This window comes from Cebus imitator, unplaced genomic scaffold (assembly GCF_001604975.1).
Source record: "Cebus imitator isolate Cc_AM_T3 unplaced genomic scaffold, Cebus_imitator-1.0 Scaffold179, whole genome shotgun sequence".
Classification (NCBI taxonomy): domain Eukaryota; kingdom Metazoa; phylum Chordata; class Mammalia; order Primates; family Cebidae; genus Cebus; species Cebus imitator.
Window position 1 is genome coordinate 3,348,344 of NW_016107494.1, and position 25,953 is coordinate 3,374,296.

The window sequence follows — 25,953 nt, forward strand, 5'->3', positions numbered from 1 at the left end:
GGGCTGGGATAGATGGGCAGGCAGGCTGGCCGACCATGGGGCAGTTGGCTGGCTCTGTGAGAGCTGTGTCAGGGAGACAGAGCCCTTGGCAGTGAAGAAAATGCAGCTGTGTCAGGGAGGAGTGGCAGCCTCGGACATCAGAGCAATGAGAGCCAGACACCGCCACTGTGGCCCCACACCAGCAAGACGCCCTGCACGAGGTATTGGCTGTCGGGCCCCCTGGGTCAGGGTGAAGAGATGAAAGGTGAAGGAGGGCTGAGTCGTGACAGAATGCGGCGGAGGGAAAGGAGAAGGCAACGAGTGTTTGAGGTGGAATAGAAACGCTATGCTAAAGAGAATTCTGGGAAACCTTCAAGGCTGGAGAATTGAGAATTCAGGCCAGTTCCACAGAAAGGCCTTCTAGGGCAGTGGTTAAGAATGGGAGATCAGGAGCAGATACACATGGGCTTTACAGTTGATCATCTGGGTGACCCTGGGCAAGTTTTTAACCTCCCTGAATATCCTCATCTGTAAAATGGGGATAGGATAGGCCCACCCTGACACTGTGAGTGTTCAATGAGTGAATTTTTGAAAGTGCCCAGCCCAGTTTCTTATAAATGTGAGTTGCCATCATTATTATAAACTGTACTAACAGTAGTAAGACATGAACACCTAAGTGCTGTGGAACGTCCATTATGATCATGATCAACATCATCCTCATTGAATGTTCTTTGTGTTGAAGCACCCGTATGTCAGGAAGCCTTTGTGAAATTGCAAATATATAACCCAGATGGTTTATTAGTAGCAATGAACACACATCAAAGGGATGGACAGCAGTTTCAGAAGTTCCGTCTGCTGCATCTGGTTAGGACTCTGCCTCAGTGGCTTTGAGAAGCGTAAAGGCTGCACAGGATCCCTACGCACTGGAGGAGAGGCTAGAAGAGAACCACACCCACTGCGTGTGTCAGTCTGTATTAGATACAGTATAGCCACGCTCAGATCTACCTTTAAGCCGTCATGTGCCATCAGCATGCTAAATTTTTCACTGTAGCTTCAGTGATGTGGCAGTGCTGGGCTAGGTAAGAGCTGGCCTGTGCATGTGGGCAGGAATCTGGTTGGGATGAAGGTAGGGGCCCTATGGAAGAAGCCTCTGTTCTTTTGTATCGAGAAGGAATAGCTGCCAGTGGCGGTCTGACCTCACTCTAGTGCCCAGTCTGCCTGAAGGAGGCCTTTCTCAGCCCAGAGCTTGCAAAAAGCCAGGCAGATGCCACTAAAATCACACACTCATCCCAGTGAAAATCAGTCATGGCCTTTCTTGTCTCTCCCTGTGCTTTCTTGTTTGGCTTTCATGGAGGTCTGTGTTGTGGAAGAACTTGGGTCTAATTGCTGCAGGCAGATGCCTGTGTTCTTTTAGCTGAGGCAGATGGGCAAGGGAGGAGGAGGTGGGGGTGGCTGTGAAGGAGGAGGTGACATTTGTAAATATGTCAAGGGACAATGCAGAATCAGTAGACACACTGGAACCTTTGAAGTGAGAAGATGAAATGATCTTTTATAAATGTTGCACGGGTCTATATAGATAGTAATGGGGTTAGGGAGGGTATTGATTCCTAATTAGGGTTACAGTAGGTGAAAATCAGCTATAGGGAATAGTGAATATTTTCAATCTCTTCCCAGATAACATTTCACAAGAGCTGCTTACCATTTATAAAATTAGCTGTCACTTTTCCCCTTTTCATTATAAACAACAAAAGGGCTAGTAGCAGGCAGCATAAGGAAAGAAGAGCTGTACATGCCTCGGCTAACCTTCTGCCCAGCTCAGTGGTCTCCCAAAAGCCAAGCTTTGCATGAGCAATCCTGTCATTCAGCAGCCAGGTGTTACACTCCCTAATCAAGCCCTCTAAGTGCAGCAAGCCCTCAACTCTTCAGCTCTAATTGGGCCAAGTCCAGGTCCCTTGTCACTACCCCAAGCCCAGTGAATGAAGATGCCTTCCTAGGCCACATCCTGGCCCTGTTTTTAGCTCCTTACCCCTTTATCCAGCGGAACCTTCACATCCATCGAGAAAGAACCTGTTTCCCTGTTGATCATGGCGGTTCTCAGCTTCAGGAGGAAAGATAATGGCATTAGTTCCTTGGCTCACAGGGGAGGATGAAAGTGTTGAGTTTTTGGACCAGATTAGAGGGGATCCCCAGAAACACTTTTGGTTCTTCCCTTTTTCCTCTGAGAGAGATACTGGGAGGGAACATGGACCTGATTCTAGGCTCCATTTAGCTCATGATTCTAGGCATTCACCAAGATCCCTCTCCCAGGTGGACTGATGCATTGGGGTACAGACTGTCAAGTTGCTGGGACATTGTTTCGTCTAGGATGAGAAACTGCGATCAAAAGCCAGGCTAGAACATCATTAAAACTCAAACTCTGCAGCTTATACACATGAGCTCATTCAGCCTCAGTAGTTCTTATGATTCAAGAAGATATTGTTATATTTTTATAGCTGTTAAAAGAATTGCTCACTTTAGGCATTGCTTGTGGTTTGAGCTTGGAAAGGCTCTGGGATGAACCTGTTCTGCCCGACAGGAACAGAGCGACCTCAAAGCTCACAGCCACGCAGCTGACCCATTTAGTTAGGTGTAGAGCTAAACTAGCTTCCCCTCCCCCATTTTCCCCACTCACAGATTCAGCCTGGTCTTCCCACTCCACTTCGGAGAGATCCACGCTGTTGTAGTTAGGTTTGGGTTTTAGTTTCTTTCCCTCTCTGTACTGGAGTGGGCAGGTTAGGAAGAAAAACATGTGGTTAGTACACAACCTGCTTAAGTTGATCTCGTCTACACAGTCTTTCAGGTATATTCATAAAAGAAGAGGATTCCTTAGAAATCAATCAATTCAGTGATTACTTAAGGTTATCTGGGCAAACTTCCACCCAATGCAGAGCTCCCCTTGCTGACATGTATGACAGATGGTCTCACGGCCTCTGAGTGAATCTTCCCATGGCAGGGAGCTCCCTATCTCGTGGGTTAGCTTGTCAGAGCTTTGGACAGTCCGAATTGTTGGAAAGTTCCTCCTCATACAAAGCTGAAATCGACCTCCCTGTAACTTCCACCCACTGATCTTCCTTCTTTCCCCTGGAGCTGCATAGAAAGTGTTCCACCTGACAGCCCCTGGGATTTCCAAAGGTGCTTGTCACTCCTAAGACTTCACTGCTCCAACTGAGTTTGCCCAGTGTGTGGATGCCTCAGCCCCCTCTGAATATGCTCGGCTTTGTGTTTCAAAGTCACTCTCAAAATGGAGTTCCCAGACAAAAGTCAACCTTCCAAGTGGGGTCTGACCAATGTGGCGTGGGATGTGATCTGTGGACTAAGGCGTCACGGGGCCCTGACTGCTGCCTGCGGTTCTGCTGTCTTCCTGGCCAGCCACACTGCCCTGGCAGTTCAGGCAGAGATTTCAGACAGTGCAGTCCCTTGGTCTTCCTCATGGGACACACCGTCAGATGCCGCTTTGCAATCGTATGCTTGAGCACTGATTATTTCCCAGACTCTCCATGCATCCCTAATACAGTTCATCTTGCTAGTTTCAGCTCATTGTTTTAGAAGAACGCTTTCTGAATACTAATTTTCTCAATGTATTAGCCATATCTTTCAGACTTCATGGCATCTGCCTTCTGCATTTTCATCTTAGTGATAAAATATTTGAATGGGACAGAGACAAGGACAGATCACTGCTTAATAAAGACCTCCCTTCAATTTGACATACAGCCATTAATCAACATTCTGAGTGTTATTATTTTCTGGCCCTGACTCCTCTCTCTCTGAAGCCGAGACAGATGCCATCAAGTTATCTATGATTAGGTCTGCAGCACTTCCCGGGTTTAGTTTATTAACCCCCATCAAAAAAGGAAAGAGGACAGTTTATCATTGAGATAAATTAAGGATTAATTAGCGTGTCTGCTTTGAGCGGAATGAGGCCCCCAGCAGATGCCTGGACGCCTCTAGATATACCTGTCATGGTATATCTTCCTTCTGCCAGTTTTCTGTTTGCTTTTTTCGGGAAAGTGTCATACTGATTTCTCACCTGTTCAGGGGATCTGTAGGATTCCCTTTCCCCTCCTTCCCTCCTTTCCCATGCCTGGATCATGCTTCTTGGTCTTATGAATGACCATATTCATCAAATGGCCCTGTCCTGCAGTCTTTTACATGGGATGTTTCCTTGGGCATGGTTCAACATTCCATTACCATTCCCTAAATCCTGACAAGGCCTGAAGATCATCTGTAGCTTCTCATATTAAAACCATAATTCTACTCCTTTAAATACTCCTACATGGGGCGCTGATGTAGAAAGATTTCGGGCCAATAGCATGGCTCTTTTAATTTATTACTGAGCGTATCCTCGTCATTTTTTCTTTTTCAAGCCTTAACTATAGTTTTCCTGATAGTGCTTTCCTTAGAAATCTCATTTCATTGGCTTTACTGTATCTTTTGCTGTGTAATAGGGTCCTGTGTGGTGTTATTCCCTAACTGTTTCATTTGTATAAGTTTGGTTTTCTTAATTCGAGTGTAAGCTTCTGTTCATAATATTCTTCACAGCACCATGAGGTCAGCACGCAGGAGGTCCACACTGTGAATCAACTGGTTGAAGCCTTATATTCATCTGGAGTACATAGGTGGTGACAGGCGGTTTCTGATCAGTACCCTTCAATTCTACAAGTCAGCTCCAGAATCAGCATATCTATCATTTCCCTAGTGAGTCATTTGGCTGGCACTGGGGCTGTCCCCCGCAGAACCCCTAGTACAAGGGAGTGACATGTTATGGGTTCCCATGCTTGCCCAGCAAAGCCTAAATTGGAAGACAGTATGAGCAGAGTGGCTTCCAGTGTGCCCCAATCTCTCTCTATTCAGAACGCCTAGAGCTTGCCTTAAATAGTGAAGCAGTTGCCCTGCAGATGCTCAGTGTCTATTTGAACCAAGTGGAATGAATAGAGTGTGGCTTAGACTGACCTGGGCAGCTGAGGCCCTGAGTTCTCCAGAAGGTTCTCTGCTGTCTGTCGTCAGTTGCCATCTGCTATTCACTACAAGGCTGGTAGAGGGCAAAGGGCTACGATGTTCCCAGGACTTTAGCTCCCCCTACCCCAACAATCACACTGAGAGCTGTGGTCATATGCTGCCTGGTGCCAACGTGCAGGACTAGCTCCTTGGCCCTGGAGGCAGAGCTTTCGGATAAGACAATGCAACTTCCTCAGCCCTCAGTTGCTCAGTTGAACTCATGTGAAAATACCCAGCCTCTGTGTCAGGGTGGAGAGGGCTGGGAGGGCCAGGAGCACTCAGGAACACGTCCTAAGCTGTGCCACGCAGGAGAGGGCGCCCCTGGCATTTCTATGGTTAGCTCCTTGTTCACCCGACTTCACAGGCCCCCAGAGTGCCGAGAGACTCCAAGCGGATGTGAATAATGGCCCTGCGGACTCTTTAGCCTCAAAACTGCATGCTTCATTACACGCTCTCTGGCCCACTCATCAGTCATTGCACATGTTTTTGCCTTGTCTCTTCTGCTAGATTATAAACAACTTGAAAACAGGGACTATGATTCAAATACATTTTTTTTTCTCACATTTCCCACTGGGTTCCTAAACGGAGTCCAATGTGTGTTTGTTGTTTTAATCATTTTTGTGAATTACCCCCAAATCCCATACAGCAAGGATCCCAAGGCAAAGAAGATGTGTACCTACCAGGGGTCGGAGGTCGGGATGGGACAGGATGTAGCCATTGTTGGTGTTCAGAAAGGCATATCCATGCACTCCAAGCTGCAGAGTACAGGGTGGAGGGGCATTTGGCCTGCTGTCTGTGGTAGGCATCTGGAGTTGGGCAGGGGTTTGGGGCCAGAGGACGGTCAAAGATGGCAGCTCACAGCAGTGAGTATTTTCAACAGGAACATAACTGAGCCAGGGCCATGCTTCCATGCATTGATTGAGAAATCCTTTCCAAACTTGACTGTTTACAGTAACCATCATAATGCATATTATTACCTGACTTCTTTCCTACCACATGTTCTGGGTGCTTTGATGATTCAATCTCACTCATGCTCACAGCGGGACTGTGTGGCATGGAGGAGCAGACTGAGAAACCAAGGCACTGGGCAGGGGAAGGACTTGCTGAAGGCCACAGAGCAAGTCAGTTTGTGGTGGGAAAGGGACCCAGGGGCACCGGTTGCTCCTCTCATGCTCAGCACCTGCACTTCTTGAGCAGTGATGGAGGGGCCCCATCCCAGCTCTGGGCTTGGCTGTCACTGCCTGGAGAGAGGCTCCCACCACGGGGGAGGAGGGAGGTGGCTCCTGGGAACCTGTGATGGCCACAGGGAACAGACCCAGGCTCACCCTGTACCGGGGCGCCAGCTTCATCAGCTCTCTCAGGGCCACATCGGAGCCCACCACACCCAGGAGAATGCCATGGGATCGCTGGAAGGAAAGACACAAGGGGTGGGGGAAACTCAGATTTCCTGCGTACAAGCCAGACTGGGCCCTGGCCTGTCCAGAGCCTAGAAGAGGAGGCCACTTAGGCTTTAAGTGGTTCTCCCTCTACAGTTAGATTCTAGGCTGGGAATAAAAATCTAGACTCTGTTAAATGAGGTCCCAGGAGCAATCTCAGCTGCTAGGAAGATTAATACACAGTATTAATATTTAAGTTGTAATATTTAAATGGAATCCAAAGTTAAATGAAATATTAATCTTCATGGCAGAGGGTGAAGTTATTGGGATCCTAGGAACCATAATTCATGGATGCTCTGAAGCATACAGAGCCTGTAATGAAACATTTCCTGACCAGATGGAGGATGGAAGGCTCTAGAAATCCCCTCACCAGAGGCCTTTACAAACAAGTTAGAGTCTGCACAACTTGCTAGGTTACGCGTGGCTTTGCAGGAAGGCTGGCAGGCGATCCTCCAGCCTTATATCCCCAAGGCAGGGTTCCCAACTGCAGAGCAGCGAAATAACCCCCAGCCAGTGAGCAGAGTCACTGGGGAAGCCATGGAAAAGTGCAGACCCCGAGCCCACCTCCAACCAGGAGAGTCTAGGGTAGCTACTCTGGGACATGCCTGGGAATCTGCATTCAAGCCCTCCCAAGATGCCTCAGAGGCACAGCCAAGTCAAGAATAGTCTAAGGATGCCACTGTGGCTCCAGGTTCTAATCCCCACTGCAACCTCTCTAGGAGCAGCCACTCACCGTTTCATTTTTCTTGCTGAAAACTGGCATGGCCACAGTGGTGAGGAGCATCAGGCTCTGAGTCTGCAAGCTGAGGAGCTGTCAGGGAGGGGAGACAGGGATCAGAGGGCACGGCCTAGGGCTACTGGTGTGCTGCGCTCAGAGCACCCAGTGCGGACAACTCACAGTCATGCATCAATTATCCAGCATCACCTTCCCAAGGGGAAGGAGGAAATCCCAAATCCCTTCCCTGCAAAAGGAATGCTAGGGGTCAGAGGTGGCCTGGAGGGGAGGACCAGACTGATGTCACTCAGCAGGGTCCTGAGCCCATGACCCAGCCGCAAGCACACTCACTAGGCTCTCTCGTCTCAGTGAGGGCCATGCTGAGTGTTGAGCATGAACCCAGGGAACAGGCCCGTGTGCACCTGCCCAGAAACAGGGAGGCTTTGCACAGCGCCAGTTTTCTAAACCTCTGATACAGACTCAAGATTGCTATAGGTGAGAGGGAGGACATCGACCCAGAGCTACCCAGAAACACAAGCACACCCCGAGGAAGGGCAGGCAGCACAAGGGCAGGCCGTGGTGTGGCTGTAGTGGGCCTTGGGGCCATCCCTAGCACCCCAGTCAGACCCACATGGTCTCCACTCACAGCACCAGAGCCGAGCCCTTGCCGGTCTCCCGAGGGCTCTGCCCTGACTGCCCGGGCTCGCCGTGACCGCTCCTCCAGCTACTTGAAAGGGGCTCTCCATGTGTGCCCCACTTTATAACAAAGGTAGGCTTCTGACAAGCTTGTGGGAAGAGAGGTTTCATAAGTCCGACCTCGGCTAAGATCAACTAAAGGAGGCTGCTGAGTCATGGAAGTCCACAGGTGACTTTCTCGGAGAAGGAAGCGCGTTTTGGCCACCACGTCTCTTTCCCTCACCTCATCTGAGTTATCCGTTTACAGTTAGAAGTAAGGCTTTCTGAGAGTGAACCATGATGCCATCTAATTTTTTTCTGAGCTTAGACACATCTCTACAGGTTATATGAGGACTTTCCAGTCTCCTTCCTGAGTTAGGAATGTGTGAAGCCAGCTTACCCCTGCCTCCCCAGGAAGCAGCTCCCAGACTGTTGGTAGGCCCCCATGACCTGCTCTCCCCTACGACACGTCAGCCTGGGCGGGGTCCAGTCACCGCTGTCCCTGCACTCGTGTTTCCGGACACCCTTACAAGGATGGACACCTGCCCTTACAAGGAGTGACACCCTCCACTCAGAGGGTTCAGAAGTGGGCCCGGGAGATCTGCAGGTGACCCTTAACTTCAGGGACTCCTAAGTCAGGGACAGGAGAGGGAAGGAGGAAGACAGAGGGGTGTAGGGACCAGTTGCAGGGGCGCAGTTCTCACTGAGGGACAGGAGTAAAAGTGAAGATAAAACTGTGAACTGTGGCCTCGTCTGCATGCGTGGAGGTAAGAGAGCCCCAGAAGGTCAGGCCGTCCATAGAATGCCAAGAACAACCTAGCACCAGCCGTCTGACATGAGTTACAGTGTGCAGGGAAGCTGGAGTTCCTCCACCACCTTCTGCCAAACTCACACTCAACACTCCAGGCCACCTTCAGCAGGTACGGCCTGCGCCCCGCTTCTCTCGTTGGATTTCAGAGTTCTGAAAGCTGTTGCTTCCCAGCTTCCATGGCATGACCACAACACTCCCACATGAGGGAGGCCCACACAGTGCACCAGCATCCTGGCCCCTCCCACAGGGCTGGCTACTGGCAGGCAGACGGATGATGGAGGGGAAGCGCAGGCGCCAGCATGCACGGGAAGACAGCTCAAAGAAGATCCCCACCTCCTGCCATCCTTCTCCCCACCCACCGCTCTCTCATCGATCCTGACACATAGGGCCCTACGAATGCTTGGACGAGGGACGGAGACCCCTGCCCAAGGCAGCTGGCTTGTCCCTTCTGAGCCGCAGTCGGTGATGGTCGGATGACATCTGCTGGGCATGGCCTTGTTGGCTGAGCCCCTTTAAAGTGGATTAATGAGCTTTTCATCCCAAACTTGGCCAGATGGCTTATGTCTACTGTTAACAGGTGGAGGTAAGCATGCCACTGCCTTCGGACATAGAGCAAGTTGAAGAAAGCTGACCGTGGCACTCCCAGCCTCCCTTGTCAGCTGGCCAGTGAGAGGTGAGTTCCTGGGTCTGGCAAGAGCCTCACGGGGGCGAAGCATCCTCCTTCCCCTTCCACAGCCGGACGCTTAAATGTGGTTTCAGTTGACTCATGTTCCGGCAGCCTCCTGACCATGAGGATGAGGGTCACATCCCTGGGACAGCAAAGGGGATGGGAGGAAGGAGCCTGGGTCCCTGACGACCACAGAGCTTGTGGTCAGCTCTGGGCTTTGTTTACCCAAGGGGGACGTTAACTTCTGTCTTATTTAAGCCACTCTTTTCAGGTTTCTCTGGAGCCCAGCCTGATAAGTAAGTCATCACCGAAGCAGGTGGCTGCCTAGGTGATGGGGATTTGGGAAGTGGCAGAAAGGTCTCCCTTCCCCAAAAAGGTCCCATTGGAAGCTCTCCCTTTGATGTTTATTCCTTTCTGCAAGTCACTGCTACCTGCAGTCCTTTGAAAGTGCAAGGACCCAGGAAGGGAAAACATGTGATCCAGCTGTGGGTGATGGATTCTCGGTCTGACCCCTTTCTCTGCCAGCTGGGTGGGAGAGAAGGATGATGAGGGAGGCAAAGACTGTGGGGGAGGAAGGTAGGACAACTTTGGAGCAGGGGCCCTGTCCATGGGGGGCACCTGGCAGGTCTGCTGGGAGTTTGGGGCAGCAGATGGGCAATGGCCCCCTTAGTGTGCCGAGGGCTGTCAGGAAAGAGGAGGAAATGCATGAAAAAGTGGCCTCATCCACCCCTTCTTAACGTTCCCTAAGAAGGTGCTAGGCCCACCCCTCTCCTGACCCAGGAAGTCCCTTCTTGCTCCCTGGGGTCTGTAACTCCGGGGTGGGCTTCTCTAGCTGGGAGCTGCTGCCAGGCTCACCTTGCTGTCCATGTAGGCCTCTGTCCAGATGATGTCGTGGTCGTGGTTGATGACCATGGGGCGGCTGAGCACATGCAGGTATTCCATCACATTCTCCTGGGTGTCCGCCAGCGTTGAGATCTGCGTGTAGTAGCCTGCGGTGGAGAGGGCCGCGTGGGTGTGGAAGGCAGGGCTCCCCTGGGAACCCCTCGCCAGGGCCTGTGACCTCCCCAGCTGCTGATGGCTCACAGCCGTGTCCTCTTGGAAACTGGCCGGGGATACAGGGCTGCTTCCCCACAGTTGCACCCTTTACCCAGGGGCAGCTGCAGGCCTCTGGGAGGCTAAGAGCTCCACAAAGGAGCAGCAGGGCCTGGTGCAAGGGCATTGGGGGTCGGCCTCACCCTCTCCCCACCCCGCCTTCACCACTTCCTTGCAGGAGCATCTCCTGAGAGCACCCCACAAGCCTTCTTCGTCACTCTGAGGTTTGTCTTCAGGAAACCCAATCAGAGGCAGAGATTTCTGGCTCTCTGCTCTTCCTTCCTCTGGTCCTTGTCCTTGCTGGGATTGTGGGGTGGGTATCACAGCCTCTTCCCTGGAGCCATGGTGACACTCCAAAGGGCAGATGGCGCAGAAGGCTGTGGGTGGCCTCTCCGCTCTCCTGGTCCCGCTTCCCAGCGCGTTCATCCCCCTTGCCAGTGAGATGCAGTGGCTCTCCACTCCCAGGTCTCAGACCCTTTGAGCAGGCTGTTCCTTCTGTCTGGAACACCCTTCCAGTCACCCCACTGGCTTGGAGAGTGCCTCTCCCATGGCCCCCCTGCACCCTAAACAGTTGTGGCTCTCTACCATCATAGCACATTTCAGGCTGTATCATGGGTGGTGGTTTACTCGTATGTCTCTCTGCTGGACAGTACCAAAAGGCGGACTGACCCTGAGTCCATCCTGATCCCTCTTGGACCCCTGGTGCCTGGAAATGGTGCCAGGTACAGAGTGGATACTCAGTGAATTTTTATTGAATCAATGGTGTCTGGTCAGAGATCGATGAGGACCATTCACACACAAAACATTATTCCAAAGAAAACAGTGACTCTCTGCTTTTTGTCTGGGAGCAGAACTAGAGTCCATGGCTTAATTTGCCAAAAGAGGAATGGGGGCAGGATGGAGACAGAGCTGACACCGTCTCACCTTGCTTTTTCCAAATATGAAGGAGGGGCTGAGGCTTCTGTTCTTGACGTAGCGCTGCTCCTCTTAGGGGCCCACGGGGAAGCCCATGCTCAGCACCTCCAGGGCTGGGTCACCCAGTCCCCCGGGCTCAGGTGCAGCTGGGAAGGCACCTGCAGGCCCGACACTCACCTTTGTTGTTGCATGCGATCCACTTCATGTCGTCAGCAAAAGACACTTCTCTCCCAATGAGGTAAGTGAAAACTCGGACCTAATGCACAAGACACAGATGGACTCAGCAGCAAAATTCCTGGCCGTAAGTAATGTTAACATCATTTATGTGAGTCTCAGATGTTGGGCCAAGTGCTTCTCAGTCTTTGGGTTCTCCCATTTCACCCCCTTAGGCCCAGGCAGCAACACAGCTCTCCCAGGGCCATGGGAGCTGCCAGGTAGGTGCAAGGCTAAGGTTTACATCCCAGCAGTTCTGATGTCCCCACACCATATTCTGGTCCCTCACCCTCGCCCCAAACCTCCTACATCAGGCCTCTGTGTCTCAGGTCGCCATAATTTTGGAACACTCAATTAAGATGTATCTGAAGGCAAGAATGGCTCTAATAGAAAAGCACATTTGAATGGGGGCCATCCTTTTGGGGGCCCTGCTGGTGATCCTATCCACAGCAGTAGGAGAAGCTTTCTCTCCCCGGGCCCCTGTGGGAGGGTCACCTTGCAATCTGGCCAGTTATACTTCTCAAACACAGGCTGGTAGTCCTCCACGGCACCATCACTGATGAGCATGATGGCCTGGTTGCAGAGGCTTCCTTGCTTGGCCTCTTGGAACTGTGTAGGGAAAGGGCGTGCCCATGACCACAGGCCAAGCCTGACTCCTCCACCTGCCCTCTTCCTCCTCCATCTGTCCCCTTCCTCCTCCACCTGCGTCCTTCCTGCTCCACCTGCCCCCTGCCTCCTCCACCTGCCCCCTGCCTCCTCCACCTGCCCCCTGCCTCCTCCACCTGCACCCTGCCTCCTCCACCTGCCCCCTGCCTCCCAGTCCTCCCCTCCCAGGCCTTATTACAGCAGGCACCTTCTTCAGGATCTCGAAGGCTTCTCTCAGGGCTTGGTCCACGATCCCCACACCTTTGACCATCAGCTCCTCCACCAGCAGTTTGAAATGCTGTCATGGGTGAGATATTCGAGGAGCATCAGGGCGTTGCATGCACCAGTGGAGCTTCATGTTTGGTGTGAATTTAAGAGGCTGTTTAGGGCCATCCAGAAGGACGTGATTGCAGGGCCTGCGTCTCCATGATGCATCTAAGTTCACGGACTGGTCCTCTACAAGAGATGTTTCTGAAATGCCCCCAAGATAAACTGAGAGAGGGTGAATGACTTGGTATAAATCCGTGGCCAGTACTGGTGGGAAATGCCAAGTGTGAAGCTAAGTGCAGGTGGGGGAACAGTCCTGGGATGGCGGCAGGGTAACCTCGGCTCCCAGACCAAAGCCCGCAGCCCAGGGGTGCGCGCTTCACAGCAGAAACTGTGGAAGTGCCCGGGGCAGAGGCCTGGCTTCAAAAGGAACTCAAAGCCCAATTCCCCCATCACAGAGGGAGGAATCTGTGATGTGCAAAAGCTCCCTTTAAGAAATTATTGCCATGTCCTCTCCTCCTGGGTCTTTTACCAGGGAAAAGGACAACACTCACTGAGTCTAAATTTGTCCTCCTTGCAGGGAAACCTCTCATGAACACTAACATAAGAGAAAGGCCCACGTGGGAGACAAAAAGGGAAACTGAGTCCTACATAATTCACAGCATGAAAAACCAGTCCTGAATAAGCAAGCTTCCCTTCGATATGAGGTCTCTCTCCGCTCATGGTTTGCCCTGATAAGTAGCAGTGTGTTTACACGGCAGCTCCCTGAGTCGTTTCCATGGGTAATGTGCTCTGCTCTCATTCTGGGTGCCATGGGAATAAGCAAAAGGGGCCACAGACACAGCCTGCAGAGGCAGCCGCCCACCGTCCTGTGGAAGTGCCAGGCCACAGCGGACACTCACCTCGCGATTGTCTCGGTCTGCCTGGACGAGGATCCCTTTAAAGCAAGGCTCGATGTAATGGACGTAGTCATTGTACTGCAGTTGCAGTGAGTTGAGGGGACATGAGGGGAGAATAAACAGCATCAGTTTGCAAAGAAGTCCAGGCCCAGCAAAGACGCTCACACAGGTCACAGGGTGGTCAGGGGTGGTAGGTCACCTTGGCACCTGCGTGTGATGTCTAGAGCAAGTGAGAGCTATTCTAGAATAGGAAGGCATATTTACCGCAATGATATTAACAAAGTCATTCTCCCCCAGGGTGTCCAGGATGGTGGTGATGGTATGCTTGGCAATAGTCATTCTCAGCCCCTTCATGCTGCCACTCACGTCCACCAAAATCACTATGTCCTTGGGAGAAGTAGCAGCTTGAATGTACCTGCAGAAGAAAGAAAGGGACAGGTCCAAGATGGGAAAACCAAAGCCAGAACCAATACCTGACCAAAGTGTCTGCAGTCATTTCTATTCTGATGCTGGCTTAAGCCCACCCAAAGTTCAGGGCAACCCATCCGTCCCAGGTTTTACATGTTTCAGAAACACTAGACACAGTTCTGAAGCCATCTGCAGTGGCAGTGGTTGGGAATGTGCCCACCTAATGGGCCAGGTCAAGCCCAGGAGGTAACCCTTGTCGCTTTTGATTTAGAACAGCCAGGGTCCCTAAGGGGCTGGCAGCAGAAAGACAGTGAGCTGGGCTTCAGATTCTGCTACAAACTTGGCAAAAATGGGGTGTTGAAGGAGAGGAGAGCCTAACAAAGGGTTGATGTGGAGACAGCTCAGCGTCCTGGAAGGAGGTTTAGGTTGGGAAAGACCAATATGATTGGTCCTGGGGCAAAGCAGCTGTGGAGGGAAGGGAGGACTGTGACTAGCACTCTTCCTGCTCTTGTGTTGGGTTAGGGTTCTGCACACCCAAGGCCCTTGAGTGGCGATGGGGGAGGGGGGAAGTGGAGGAGGACGAGGCAAAACCCGAAAGCTAGGAGATAAATACCCGGGCCACAGACCTCTCCCCCATGAGCTCTCACCAGCCACGGTTTCGGCAGTCGAAGGTAACGACCCCATTCTCATCAGGTGTCCATTTTATACCTGGGGGAATAAAGACTGGTTCTTTCACTAGCTTGATGAGGCTGCCCCAGATCCCCTGGCTGGGTGTGGACCCGCAGCATGGCCATGATCCCCAGGACAGAACAGCTTTGGACCCACGGAGCAGAGTGGGGACCAATGGGACATGCCCTGTAAACTGAGACAGCTGGCAAGGAAACATCTACCTGCCAAACTGCCCAGATGCAGAGCTGGGGGTAATTTCGCAGATAGGTCCACATAGGTGGTACCTTGAACTCATCTGTGAGACGAAACCTCATATCAAATAGTGAAAGGGGAAGTTTTGGAGAGGTGTGACTTTAAATATCCATTACCATCCAGCAAAGCGTGGACAAAGTGTTGAAAGAGGCAAGTGCGCTGACTTCTAATCCACCTGTCTCTAGACAGGTTATGCTCATTAGCACTCATGATTCTTCCTGTTGGCTGGGATGGGAGAAGGGATTTGGCTCTATGACTGCAGACTCTTTGAGGTCAGGGATTCCCAGAATCTAGCAGAAGTGTGTGCCTGATACATGTCTGTTACCTGAATGGAAGGACAAATGAATGTGTATGAAACATCTTGTGCTGACTCAGCAGCAGAATGCTGGTGTAGATTTCTATCCTATTCACCTAATAAAAAAATCTGTATAGATACACAGAGAACATTGACACGATCCACAATAGAATCTTGATTTACAAGACTTTATAATTGGGAATAGTGGGTTTAAAATAAGAAGATTAAAAATAACAGGTGAAATTGTAATATGTTGTGATTTGGATAGAAAAAAATGATGATGGCAGTATCATAAATGTCTAGAAGCTCCAAGGGCCCTTCCTACTCCATAGTGGTTAGACTTCAGATGACATGCACCCTTTGAGGCACTGCCGGCCTCTCAAAGGTAGGAGAGGTTTTCAGAGACTCTCAAAACCAAACAAATGAGAACAGAGCCCCAGGAGTGAGGTGTATGTGTGAGGTCAGCCAGCAGCCAAAGCCTTGAAGGTGGGAAGCAGAGCTGTGGCAGTGTGGTGTGATGGGAGCTTGAGTACCACCAGTCTGAGTACTGCCAGTCTGAGTACCACCAGTCTGAGTACTGCCAGTCTGAGTACCGCCAGTCTGAGTATGGCCAGTCTGAGTACCGTCAGTCTGAGTACCGCCAGTGTGAGTACCGCCAGTGTGAGTACCACCTAGTCTTGCAGGCAGCCATGGGAGGTGGGGCTTTCCTGAGGCTACATTCTTATAGCAGCATGGTCGTGGGGGATTTGATCCTTAGAACAGCAATGAGGGGAGAAGCTGAGTCTGAGGTTATTGGCTCTTAACCAAAATCTTGGAAGAAGACTTTGGAGGTTGTGGACGAGGGTACCCTCAAGTCCAAGCAGAAACAGAAGCGAATTTTCTTGTGGATTCCCAACTCAGGCCCACTGGAGTCCCAACCTGACAAGCAGCATGGCCTCACAAGCAAAGATTGCCAAATACATACGGAGCAGACCCCTATTAGTAGGACGCAGCAGACTCAAGAGCTGCCTCAAGACCTGGATATAGCTTCTCAAGAATTACAGGTGTTGGAATGGCCAAATACCAAACACAAACTAGGTATGTATGAGAAGAATACACAATGCAAAGAACATATAAGAAACAATCAGGAATGAAGAAACAGTCTTGTAAATATGAAACTTTCAGAGATGAAAACATTTTCAGGTTGAAAAAATAAATTAAATGGATAGTGCATTATTCACAGGTAAAAAGAAAATGCACACATTTGTAGATGTATCTAGAGGCTGGAATGAGAAGGTCTAACATACATCTTACCGGAGTCACAGAAAGAGAAAGGGGAGAGCATGGAAGAAAGGTGATAGTAAAAGAGATGATATTGGCAAATATTCTAGAACTGATAAAAATGCAACTCCACAGATCCAGGAAGCATGGTGTATCCTAAACAGGATGAATAAAAAGATATCCACATGTAGACACATAGTAGTGGAACTGCAGAACTTCAAAGGCAGATAAATAAATAGACAAATACCGTGAAGGCAGGCAGGGTTTCCCCAACATCAATAAATTCCAGAAGACAGTGGATAAACAGTTTTAAGATGTTGAGAGAAAAGAATTATGAATTAAGAATTGCATTGTCAGCAAAACTATCATTCAAGAATGTGGATAAAAGGAGACATTTGTAGATAAACACAACTGAAGCAGTTTATTCTGAGGGCTCCACTGCAAAGGAACTCCTGGAGGATCTACTTTAATAAGAAGGAGAATGATCTTGTAATAACATCTTGACATTCTTGATGGAATGGTGAACAAATAAAATGGCAAGCAGGTCATTAATTCCAAGTAAGCAATGCTTATATCAAATAACAGCACTCGTGTGTCTGATTTGTGGGGATGAAAAATTTGAAATATTGACAATAGAATGAATGTTTAGAAGAAAGAGATGGAAACACAAATGTTCTAAAGGCCTTTGTTGACTGAGAGGAGAGCAAAAATGTTATTTAATTTTTTATTTTGAGAGATGGGATCTTGCTATATTGCCCAGGGTGGTCCTGAACTCCTGGGCAGGGGATCCTCCTGCTTCAGCCTCCCAAGTAGCTGGAACTATAGGTGCAAGCCAGGTTCTCAACTTAATTTTAAAATGTTATTGTACTCAATATGCCTGATAAGATTTCAGGGGTAATTACTGAAAGATTAAAAACAGGGGGACAAATTCTAAACTGCTAGAAAGAAAAAAGTAATATTGGGGAAATTTATTTTTTAAATGTTAATCATTTCAAAAGGAAAAAAAGGAGAATAAGCAAATATAAAAACACCAGGACAAGTAAAAATTTTAAAACTAAGATAATAGCTTCAAGATGGCTGACTAGAGGCATCTGGTACTTTCCTCCTCCACAAAGAAGAACAAAAATAGCGGGTAGATAATCACACTTTGAATAGATCATCCAAGAGAGAAGACTGGAATTCAACAGAGAAGTGACAGGAAACACCCAAATCAAGGGAGTAGATGGAAGCAAGGCACCCCGCTTGGCCAGGACTGGCTGGGAGCCTGTCCAGGCTCCTCAATGCAATGAAAGGGTAAGTGAGAGACCCCAGAAGTCTACATTCCCACCATGGACTCCTGCAATCCTAGCCACGGGAGAGCCTCTAGACTATAGTAGGCCTTAAGACTAACATAGAGAGCTTCCTGTAGCCTGAGTGAGGGCATTGCTCCAGAGAGGAAGTTCACACTGGATCCCACACACCCCAGATCCCTAAGCAGCTGCAACACAGCATGATTTTGAGAGCCCAGACTCCACCAGATTGCACCCTGCCTGGGCGCCCAGTAGCTTCTTCATCTTGATATCCCTGGAGACCCACTGACATTTCCTTCCCACAACCACTGCCATGGCTGGATGCTGCCACCAGGGCTGAAGTGTGAGCTATTGGCAATAACTCCACTGCCCTTGGCAGTGAAACCACAACATCTACCCTGAAGACAAAATCCCCCATGTGCAGCCATTGCACTGTGGGCTGCTGCCAACAGGGCTGAAACACAAGTGAAGCAAGCACTCCCTAGCCGCCTGCATCTGGCTGCTGCCACTGAAAGCAACCTCACCCTCCTTAATAGTGCGGCTGCAGCACAGCCACTGCTGTCCCAATCTGAGCATTCCACCAGGGGCCAAGGGATCACCCCACTCTTGCCTACCACAGCCAGTGTCTGCATATGCCAGCAGAGGGCTTGGGGATAGGTCCACCTGACCTGGTTCTGTGTTCCCCCCACCCAGTGCCAGTACCTTGTCTGGGGCCAGAGAACTGCCCAGCCCACTCCATCACCATTGGCACCTGAGAACTTCTCCCAGGGTCCTGAGTTCAGAGCCACTCAACCTCCTGCTACCACCACAGGTGGCACCCACCCTTACATGCCACCTGCAGGCCTGGCCGACTGAACTGCTGAGCTCACTGCAGCCAGTGCCAAAAGCAGCACAGACCACTTAGGAGGCAGAAGGTTGCCCCACCACTGCTACCACTGTCACCCTCGCCACACCCACTTCTCTGGGCCCTGAAATCCTGTCCACCACTACTACTACTGCCACCTGAGCAAGTCACCTGGAGTCCCAAGAATTGGCCTGCCTGGACCCACTAACACCACTGCCAGTATATACCTCCCTCGGACCCAAGGACAGGCATGCTCAGCCCACTGCCACCACTGGGGCTCAAGGACAGGATCACCTGGCATCCTTGTCCCCAGAAAAACTTCACCACAGCCTCCACTAACAATAGCACCCTAAGCCACTGAGGAAATCGCAGATACCACAGATGCTGTTTACAGCTGAAGAAATCATGTAAGACTGCACTACTGCGTGTATCTAGGATCAAAGTCAAAATGTCTACCCAACCAACACCACAGATATAATAGCTTTAGGAAAAAATCCTCCCATATAAAAGCAAATTTTAAAAATGGGAAGATGCAACCGTTACACCAGATGCACAGATATCAGTGTAAGAACACAAGAAATATGAAAAAGCAAGTAAAGTTGACACCCCCAAGGAACACAATAATTCTTCAGCAACAGATTCCAATCAAAAAGAAATTTATAAAATACCGCAAATGAATTCAAAATAATATTAAAGAAGCTCAGTGAGATACAAGAGAATACAGAAAAGCGATGCAAATAAATAAAAAAAGACCTCAGGATGTGAATGAGAAATTTACTAAGAAGATATATATCATTACAAAGAACCAAACAGAAATTCTGAAACTGAAGAATTTATTAAATGAAATACAAAATGCATTTGTAAACATTAACAATAGACTAGATCAAGCAGAAGAAATAATTTCAGAACTTGAAGATAGGTCTTTGGAAATAGACAAAAAATTTTTTTAAAAAAAGAATAAACAAAGCCTATGTGACATATAGAACATCATTAAGAGGCCAAATATTCACATTTTTTGGTGTCCCATAAGGCAAAAAGAAACAAAAAGTTTAGAAAATCTATTTAACAAAATACTAGCTGGAAACTTTCCAAGCCTAGCAAGAGACTACAACATTGAGATACAGGAACCTCACAGATCTCCCAACAGATATCATTTAAAAAGGTCTTCTTCACAGTACATTGTAGTCAAACTGTAAAAAGTTAAGGACAAAGAGAGAATTCTAAAAACAGCAAGGGAAAATTGTCTAGTTACTTACAAGAGAACTTCCATGAAACTAGCAGTCGATTTCTCAGCAGAAATCTTACAAGTCAGAAGAAAATGAGATGATATGTTCAAATTTCCAGGAAAAGGAAAAAAAAAAAACCTGCTAGTCAAGGATACTATACCCAGCAAAGTTATCCTTTATAAGCAAAAGAGAAATAAAGTATTTCCCAGATAAGCAAAAGCTGAGGGAATTAGTCACCACTAGACCTGCTCTACAAGAAATTCTTGAATTGTCCTGAAAAAGAAAGGACAATATCTACCATTATGAAAACACATGAAAGTATAAAGTTCACTGGCAGAGCAAACACAAATAAAGAAGAGAAAGGACTCAAATGTTACCCCTATAGAAAACTACCAAATCACAATGATAAACAGTAAGAGAAAAAGAAAGGATCAAAGGATACCCAAAATAGCCAGAAATCAATTAATACAATGACAGGAATAGCTCTCATATACTGATAATAACCTTGAATGTAAACATATTAAACTTTCCATTTAAAAGGTATAGACTGGCTGAGTGGTTTAAAAAAATATGAACCAACTATATGCTGCCTACAAAAAACTCACCTCACCTGTAAAGACATATACAGAGTGAAAGGGAAGAAAAAAATATATTCCATGCAAACAGAAACCAACAGCAAACAGGAGTAGCTATACTTATATCAGATAAAACAAACTTTAAGTCAAAAACAGATACAGAAAAAAGAGATGAAGGTCATTATATAATGACAAAAGGATCAAGTTAGCAAGAGTATGTAACAATTCTAAATATATATGCACGCAACACTGGAACACCCAGATATATGTGGCAAATATTATTAGATCTAAAGGGAGAGATAGACTCTAATACAATAATAGTTGTAATGGCAAAAACCCACTCTCAGCATTGTGTACATCACAATAGATGATAGGCACCTGCCTGTCTCTGTGAATTTGACTACTCTAGGTACTTTATATAAGTGGAACCATATAGTATTTGTCATTTTATGATTGGCTTAATTTGATTAGCAGAATGTCCTTCAAGGTTCATCCATATTGTAGCCTGTGACAAAATTTCCTTCCCTTTTAAGTTAACAAAAAAATTGAATTTAAACTGCACATTTGACTAAATGGACCTAGCAGGCATTTACAGAACATTTTCTCTGACAATCACAGAATGCACATTATTCTCACCAGTTCATGAAACATTCTCCAGGACAGACCATATTTTAGCGCATAAAACAAGTCTAAGTAAATTTAAAATAATTGAAATCATTTTCAGTATCTTGTCAGACCACAATAGAATAAAACTAGAAATCAATAACTAGAGAAATTCTAGAAACTATTCAAATACATGAAAATTAAGCAATATGTTTCTGAATGACCAATGGGTCAAGGAAAAAAGGAGGAAATTTAAAAATTACTTGAAACAAATGAAAATCGAAATATAATATACCAAAACTTATGGGATACAGTAAAAGCAGTATAAAGAGGACAGTTTGTAACAATAAGCGCTTACATCAAAAAGTAGAAAGATTTCAAACAAATATTTTAATAATACACCTCAAGGAAATATAAAAACGAGAACAAACCAAACCTAAAATTAGTGAATAGAAAAAAATAATAAATACCAGAACAGAAACAAACAAAACAGAGACTAAAATAATATCAAGGATCAACAAAAGGAAAAGCTGATTTTTTAAAAAGATAAAGTCAGTAAACTGCTAGCTAGATTAACCAAGAACCCCAAAAAGAGAGGACCCTAATGAACAAAATCAGAAACGAAAAAGGATGCATTACAATGAATACCACAGAAATAAAAAAGATCATTAGAGACCATTATGAGCAACTATACGTTATGACAAACTGGAAACCTAGGGAAATGGATAAATTCCTGGACACATACAAGCTCCTAAGATTGAATTGGATAAAACAGAAAACCTGAATAGACCAATAATACATAATGAAATTGTACCAGTAATCAAAAGCCTCCCAACAAAGGAAAGTCTAAGACCAGATAGACTCACTGCCAAATTGTACCAAGCTTTCTAAGAACTAACACCAATTCTCCTCAAGTTATTCCAAAATATTGGAGAGGATGGAATTCTCCCTAACTCATTCTGTGAGGCCAGCATTACTCTGATATCAAAACCAGGTAAAGATAAAACAACAACAAAAGAAAACTACAGGCCAATATCTCTGATGACCATAGATGCAAAAAAATTCTCAACAAAATACTAGCAAGCCAAATCCAACAGCACATCACAAAGATAATATGCCATGATCAAGTGGGATCATGGATTACCAGGGATGCAAGGATGGTTCAACATATGCAAATCAATAAAAGTGATACATCACATCAAAAGAATGAAAGATAATAACCATATGATTATCTTCATAGATGAAGAAAAAGCACTTGATAAAATTCAGCATACTTTATGATTAGAAACTCGCAGCAAACTAGGCATAGAAGGAAAATACCTTAACATAATAAAGGCCGTATATGACAAACCCCCAGGTAACATCATACTGAATGGGGAAAGTTGAAAGCCTTTCCTTTGAGAACTGTAACAAAACAAGGATGCCCACTTTCTTTCATTCCTCCTATTCAACCTAGTATTGGAAATCCTAGCTAGAGCAATCAGGCAAGAGAAAGAAACAAAAAGCATCCAAATTGGAAAAGAGAAAGTCAGACAATCTTTCTTTGCAGATGACATAATCTTATATCCAGAAACGCCTAAAGAGACCACCAAAAAAAAAAAAAAAAAAAAAAAAAAAAAAAAAAAAAAAAAAACGCTTAGATCTGATAAATGCATTTAGTACAGTTTCAGGATAAAAAATCAACATATTAAAATCAGTAGTGTTTCTATACACTAATAATGAACTAGCTGAGACAGAAATTAAGAAGGCAATCTCATTTACAGTAACTACCAAAAAAGTACCTAGGAATAAATTTAACCAAGGAGGTGAAAGACCTACATACGGAAAGCTACAAAACTGATGAAAAAAAAAATTGAAGAGGATACAAATGAAAAGACATGTTTATGGACTGGGAGAATTAATATCATTAAAATGACCATACTGTCCAAAGCAATCTACAGATTTAACACAATAATTATCAATATACCAATGCCATTTTTCACAGAAGTAGAAAAAAATCCTAAAATTCATACAAAAAAAAAAAAAAAAAGCCAGAATAGCTAAAGCAATTCTGAGTAAAAACAAAAGCATAAACAAAAACAAAGCGATGCTGGAAGCATCACACTACCTGATTTCAAAATACGTTATAAGGCTACAGTAACCCAAACAGCATGATATTGGTATAAAAACAGACACATAGACCAATGGACAGAATAGAGAAGCCAGAAATAAATCCATATATTTATAGCCAGCTAATTTTTAGAGGCAGGATCTTGCTCTGCCACCCAGGCTGGAGTGCAGCGGCATGACTGTGGCTCACTGCAGTCTTGAGCTCCTAGGCTCAAGCAATCCTCCCACCTCAGCCTTCCAAATAGCTAAGACTATAGCCATGCACCACCACACCTGGCTAAATTTTTAAGTATTTTGTATAGATCAGGTCTCACTACGTTGCCCAGGCTGGCCTCAAATTCATGGCCTCACGTGATCAAACTTGATTTCCTAAAGTGATATGATTACAAGTGTGAGCCACCATGCCCGGCCTCAAGCCAGCTAATTTTCAACAAAGGCACCAAGAACGTACAACAAGAAAAGAATAACTTGTTTGATAAATGGTGCTGGGAAAATTGGATTTCCATATGCACAAAAGTAAAACTGGATTTCTATCTCTCATGATTTACAAAAATCATCTCAAAATGGATTAAAGACCTTTTAAATGTAAGACCCAAAACTATAAAGCTACCAGAAGAAAACATAGGGGAAATACTTAAAGACATTGGTCTCTACAGAAATTTTATGGATAAGGCCTCAAAAGCAAAGGCAACAAAAACAAAATAAACAACTGGGACTCAATTAAACTAAAACACCTCTGCACAGCAAAGGAAACAATCTACAATGAAGAGACAACCCGTTGAATGAGAGAAAATATTTGCAAACTATTCATCTGACAAGGGACTAATATCCAGACTATCTAAGAAACTCAAACAACTCAACAGTAAAAACAAAACAAATAATCCCATTAAAATGTGGGCAAAGGACATGAATGGACATTTCTCAAAAGAAGACATACAAATGGCCAACAGATATATATAAAAATGCTCAATATCATGAATCACGAGGGAAATGCAAATTAATACCACAAAGATACATCATCTCACCCCAGTTAGACTAGCTATTAATAAACACACACACACACACACACACACACACACACACACACGCACACACACACACACACACCCAGATGCTAGCAAGGATTCAGATAAAAAGAAACTCATACACCATTGGTGGGAATATAAATTAGTATAACCATTATGGAAAATAATATGGTGATTTCTCAAAAAAACTGAAAATAGAACTACCATATGATGTCACTACCTGGAATGTATCCAAAGAAAAAGAAATCTATGTATTAAAGGTATACCTGAACATGCATGTTTATCACAGCACTATTCACAATAGCAAAGATGCAAAATCAACCTAAGTGTCCATCAAAAGATGAATAAAGGAGATGTGGTATATACACACAATGGAATACTATTTGGCCATAAAAATGGAATGGCATTTGCAGCAACATGGATGAACTGGAGGTAATTATGTTAAGTGAACCAAGCCAGGCACAGAAAGACAAACACTGGGCCAGGAGCAGTGGCTCATGCGTATAATCCAAGCACTTTGGAAAGCTGAGTCAGAAGGATCACTTGAGGCCAGGAGTTCAAGGCAAGCATTACATGTTATCATTTATATGTAGGAGCTAAAAAAGTTGATCTTATGGAGGTAGAGAATAGAATGATAGATACCAGAGTATGGGAAATGTGTGTGGGTCGGTGGAGGAGGAAGAAAGAGAGGAAGGTTAATGAGCACGAACATAAAATTAGAAGGAATGAGCTCTAATATTTGATAGCAGAATAGGATGACTATAGTTAGCACTGTATTATATATATCACAATAGTTAGAAGAGAGGACTTGAAATGTTCCCAACACATAGAAATGATAAATACTCAAGGTGATGGACATCCCAAATACCCTGATGTGATCGCTACGCATTCTATGTATGTAACAAAATATCACGTTTCCCATAAATATGTACAAGTATTAGGTATCAGTAAAAATAATGATAGCGCATTCAAATACACCAATGTTTACAATAAATGTAAGTATGCTTAACTTGCTAAGTAGTAAAAGAGATTGCCAGTTTGGATACAAATTTTAAAGCTATAAACTATTTTCAACACATACGGCTAAAATGACAGAAAGTTTGAAAATAAAGGGATAGAGGAAAAAGCATGTATCAGGTAAACACTAACTATGAGCATGCTGGCGTCACTCTACGACTATCCGATAAAAGGCACATTAAAATAAAAAGTGTCATAGGAGTTAATAAGGGTCAAGCAAATGTAAAATCAGCAAAGATACAGAAAACTGAAGCAATACAATTAACAAGCTTGACCTAACAGCATGTACAGAAGTTTTCGTTCAACGATGAGAGCACACGTATTCTTCTCAAGCATATATGGAATACTTACAAACCTTGATGTCATACTAGGCCATTAAAACACATTTAAATTAATTTCACATAATCGCTATGTGCACCACACGCTTGGACCACAAAACAATTGAGTTAAAAATTTATAATGAAAAGATAAATATAAATATGTACCTACATTTCCATATTTGTAAATTTGAAAACACACTCTTAAATAACTGAAATATTAAAGAAGAAATCACAGAGAAATTTCAAAATACTTAGAAGCAAAAGATGATAATTAAAACAGTACCGCTACACCGAAACTACAGGCAGGCAACAAAAGAAGAAAATAGATTGGACATTAAAATAAAAAACCTGTATGTATCAAAGGCTACAATCAACAGAGTGAAAGGGCAACCCATAAAACAGGAGCAAATATTTGTAAATCATAAATCCAACAAGAGGTTAATATTCAGAATATATAAGGAACTCCTATGACACAGCAGCAACAACAACAAGACTTGATTTAAAAAGGGAGGCCGAGGCGGGCAGATCACTAGCTCAAGAGATCGAGACCATCCTGGCCAACACGGTGAAAAATACAAAAATTAGCTACTAAAAATACAAAAATTAGCTGGGCATTGTGGCGTGCGCCTGTAGTCCCAGCTACTCGGGAGGCTGAGGCAGGAGAATTGCTTGAACCCAGGAGGCGGAGGTTGCAGTGAGCCGAGATCGTGCCA

At 45.9% G+C, this 25,953-nt stretch overlaps 1 protein-coding gene across 6 annotated transcripts in view; it reads right to left on the reverse strand.

Annotated features, from left to right (window-relative positions):
- CACNA2D4 (calcium voltage-gated channel auxiliary subunit alpha2delta 4) overlaps nt 1-25,953 on the reverse strand; it is a 129,964-nt gene that overhangs the window by 79,530 nt on the left and 24,481 nt on the right. For all 6 annotated transcript variants that reach the window (XM_037744588.1, XM_037744587.1, XM_037744586.1 and 3 more), the window contains 12 exons: nt 14,404-14,464; nt 13,613-13,763; nt 13,352-13,426; nt 12,391-12,480; nt 12,033-12,146; nt 11,502-11,580; nt 10,173-10,306; nt 7,183-7,260; nt 6,339-6,419; nt 5,694-5,768; nt 2,651-2,737; nt 2,006-2,077 (listed from right to left, as the gene is read on the reverse strand). In XM_037744588.1, coding sequence (XP_037600516.1) covers nt 2,006-2,077; nt 2,651-2,737; nt 5,694-5,768; nt 6,339-6,419; nt 7,183-7,260; nt 10,173-10,306; nt 11,502-11,580; nt 12,033-12,146; nt 12,391-12,480; nt 13,352-13,426; nt 13,613-13,763; nt 14,404-14,464 — 1,097 coding nt within the window. The remainder of the gene's footprint in view (nt 1-2,005; nt 2,078-2,650; nt 2,738-5,693; nt 5,769-6,338; nt 6,420-7,182; nt 7,261-10,172; nt 10,307-11,501; nt 11,581-12,032; nt 12,147-12,390; nt 12,481-13,351; nt 13,427-13,612; nt 13,764-14,403; nt 14,465-25,953) is intronic.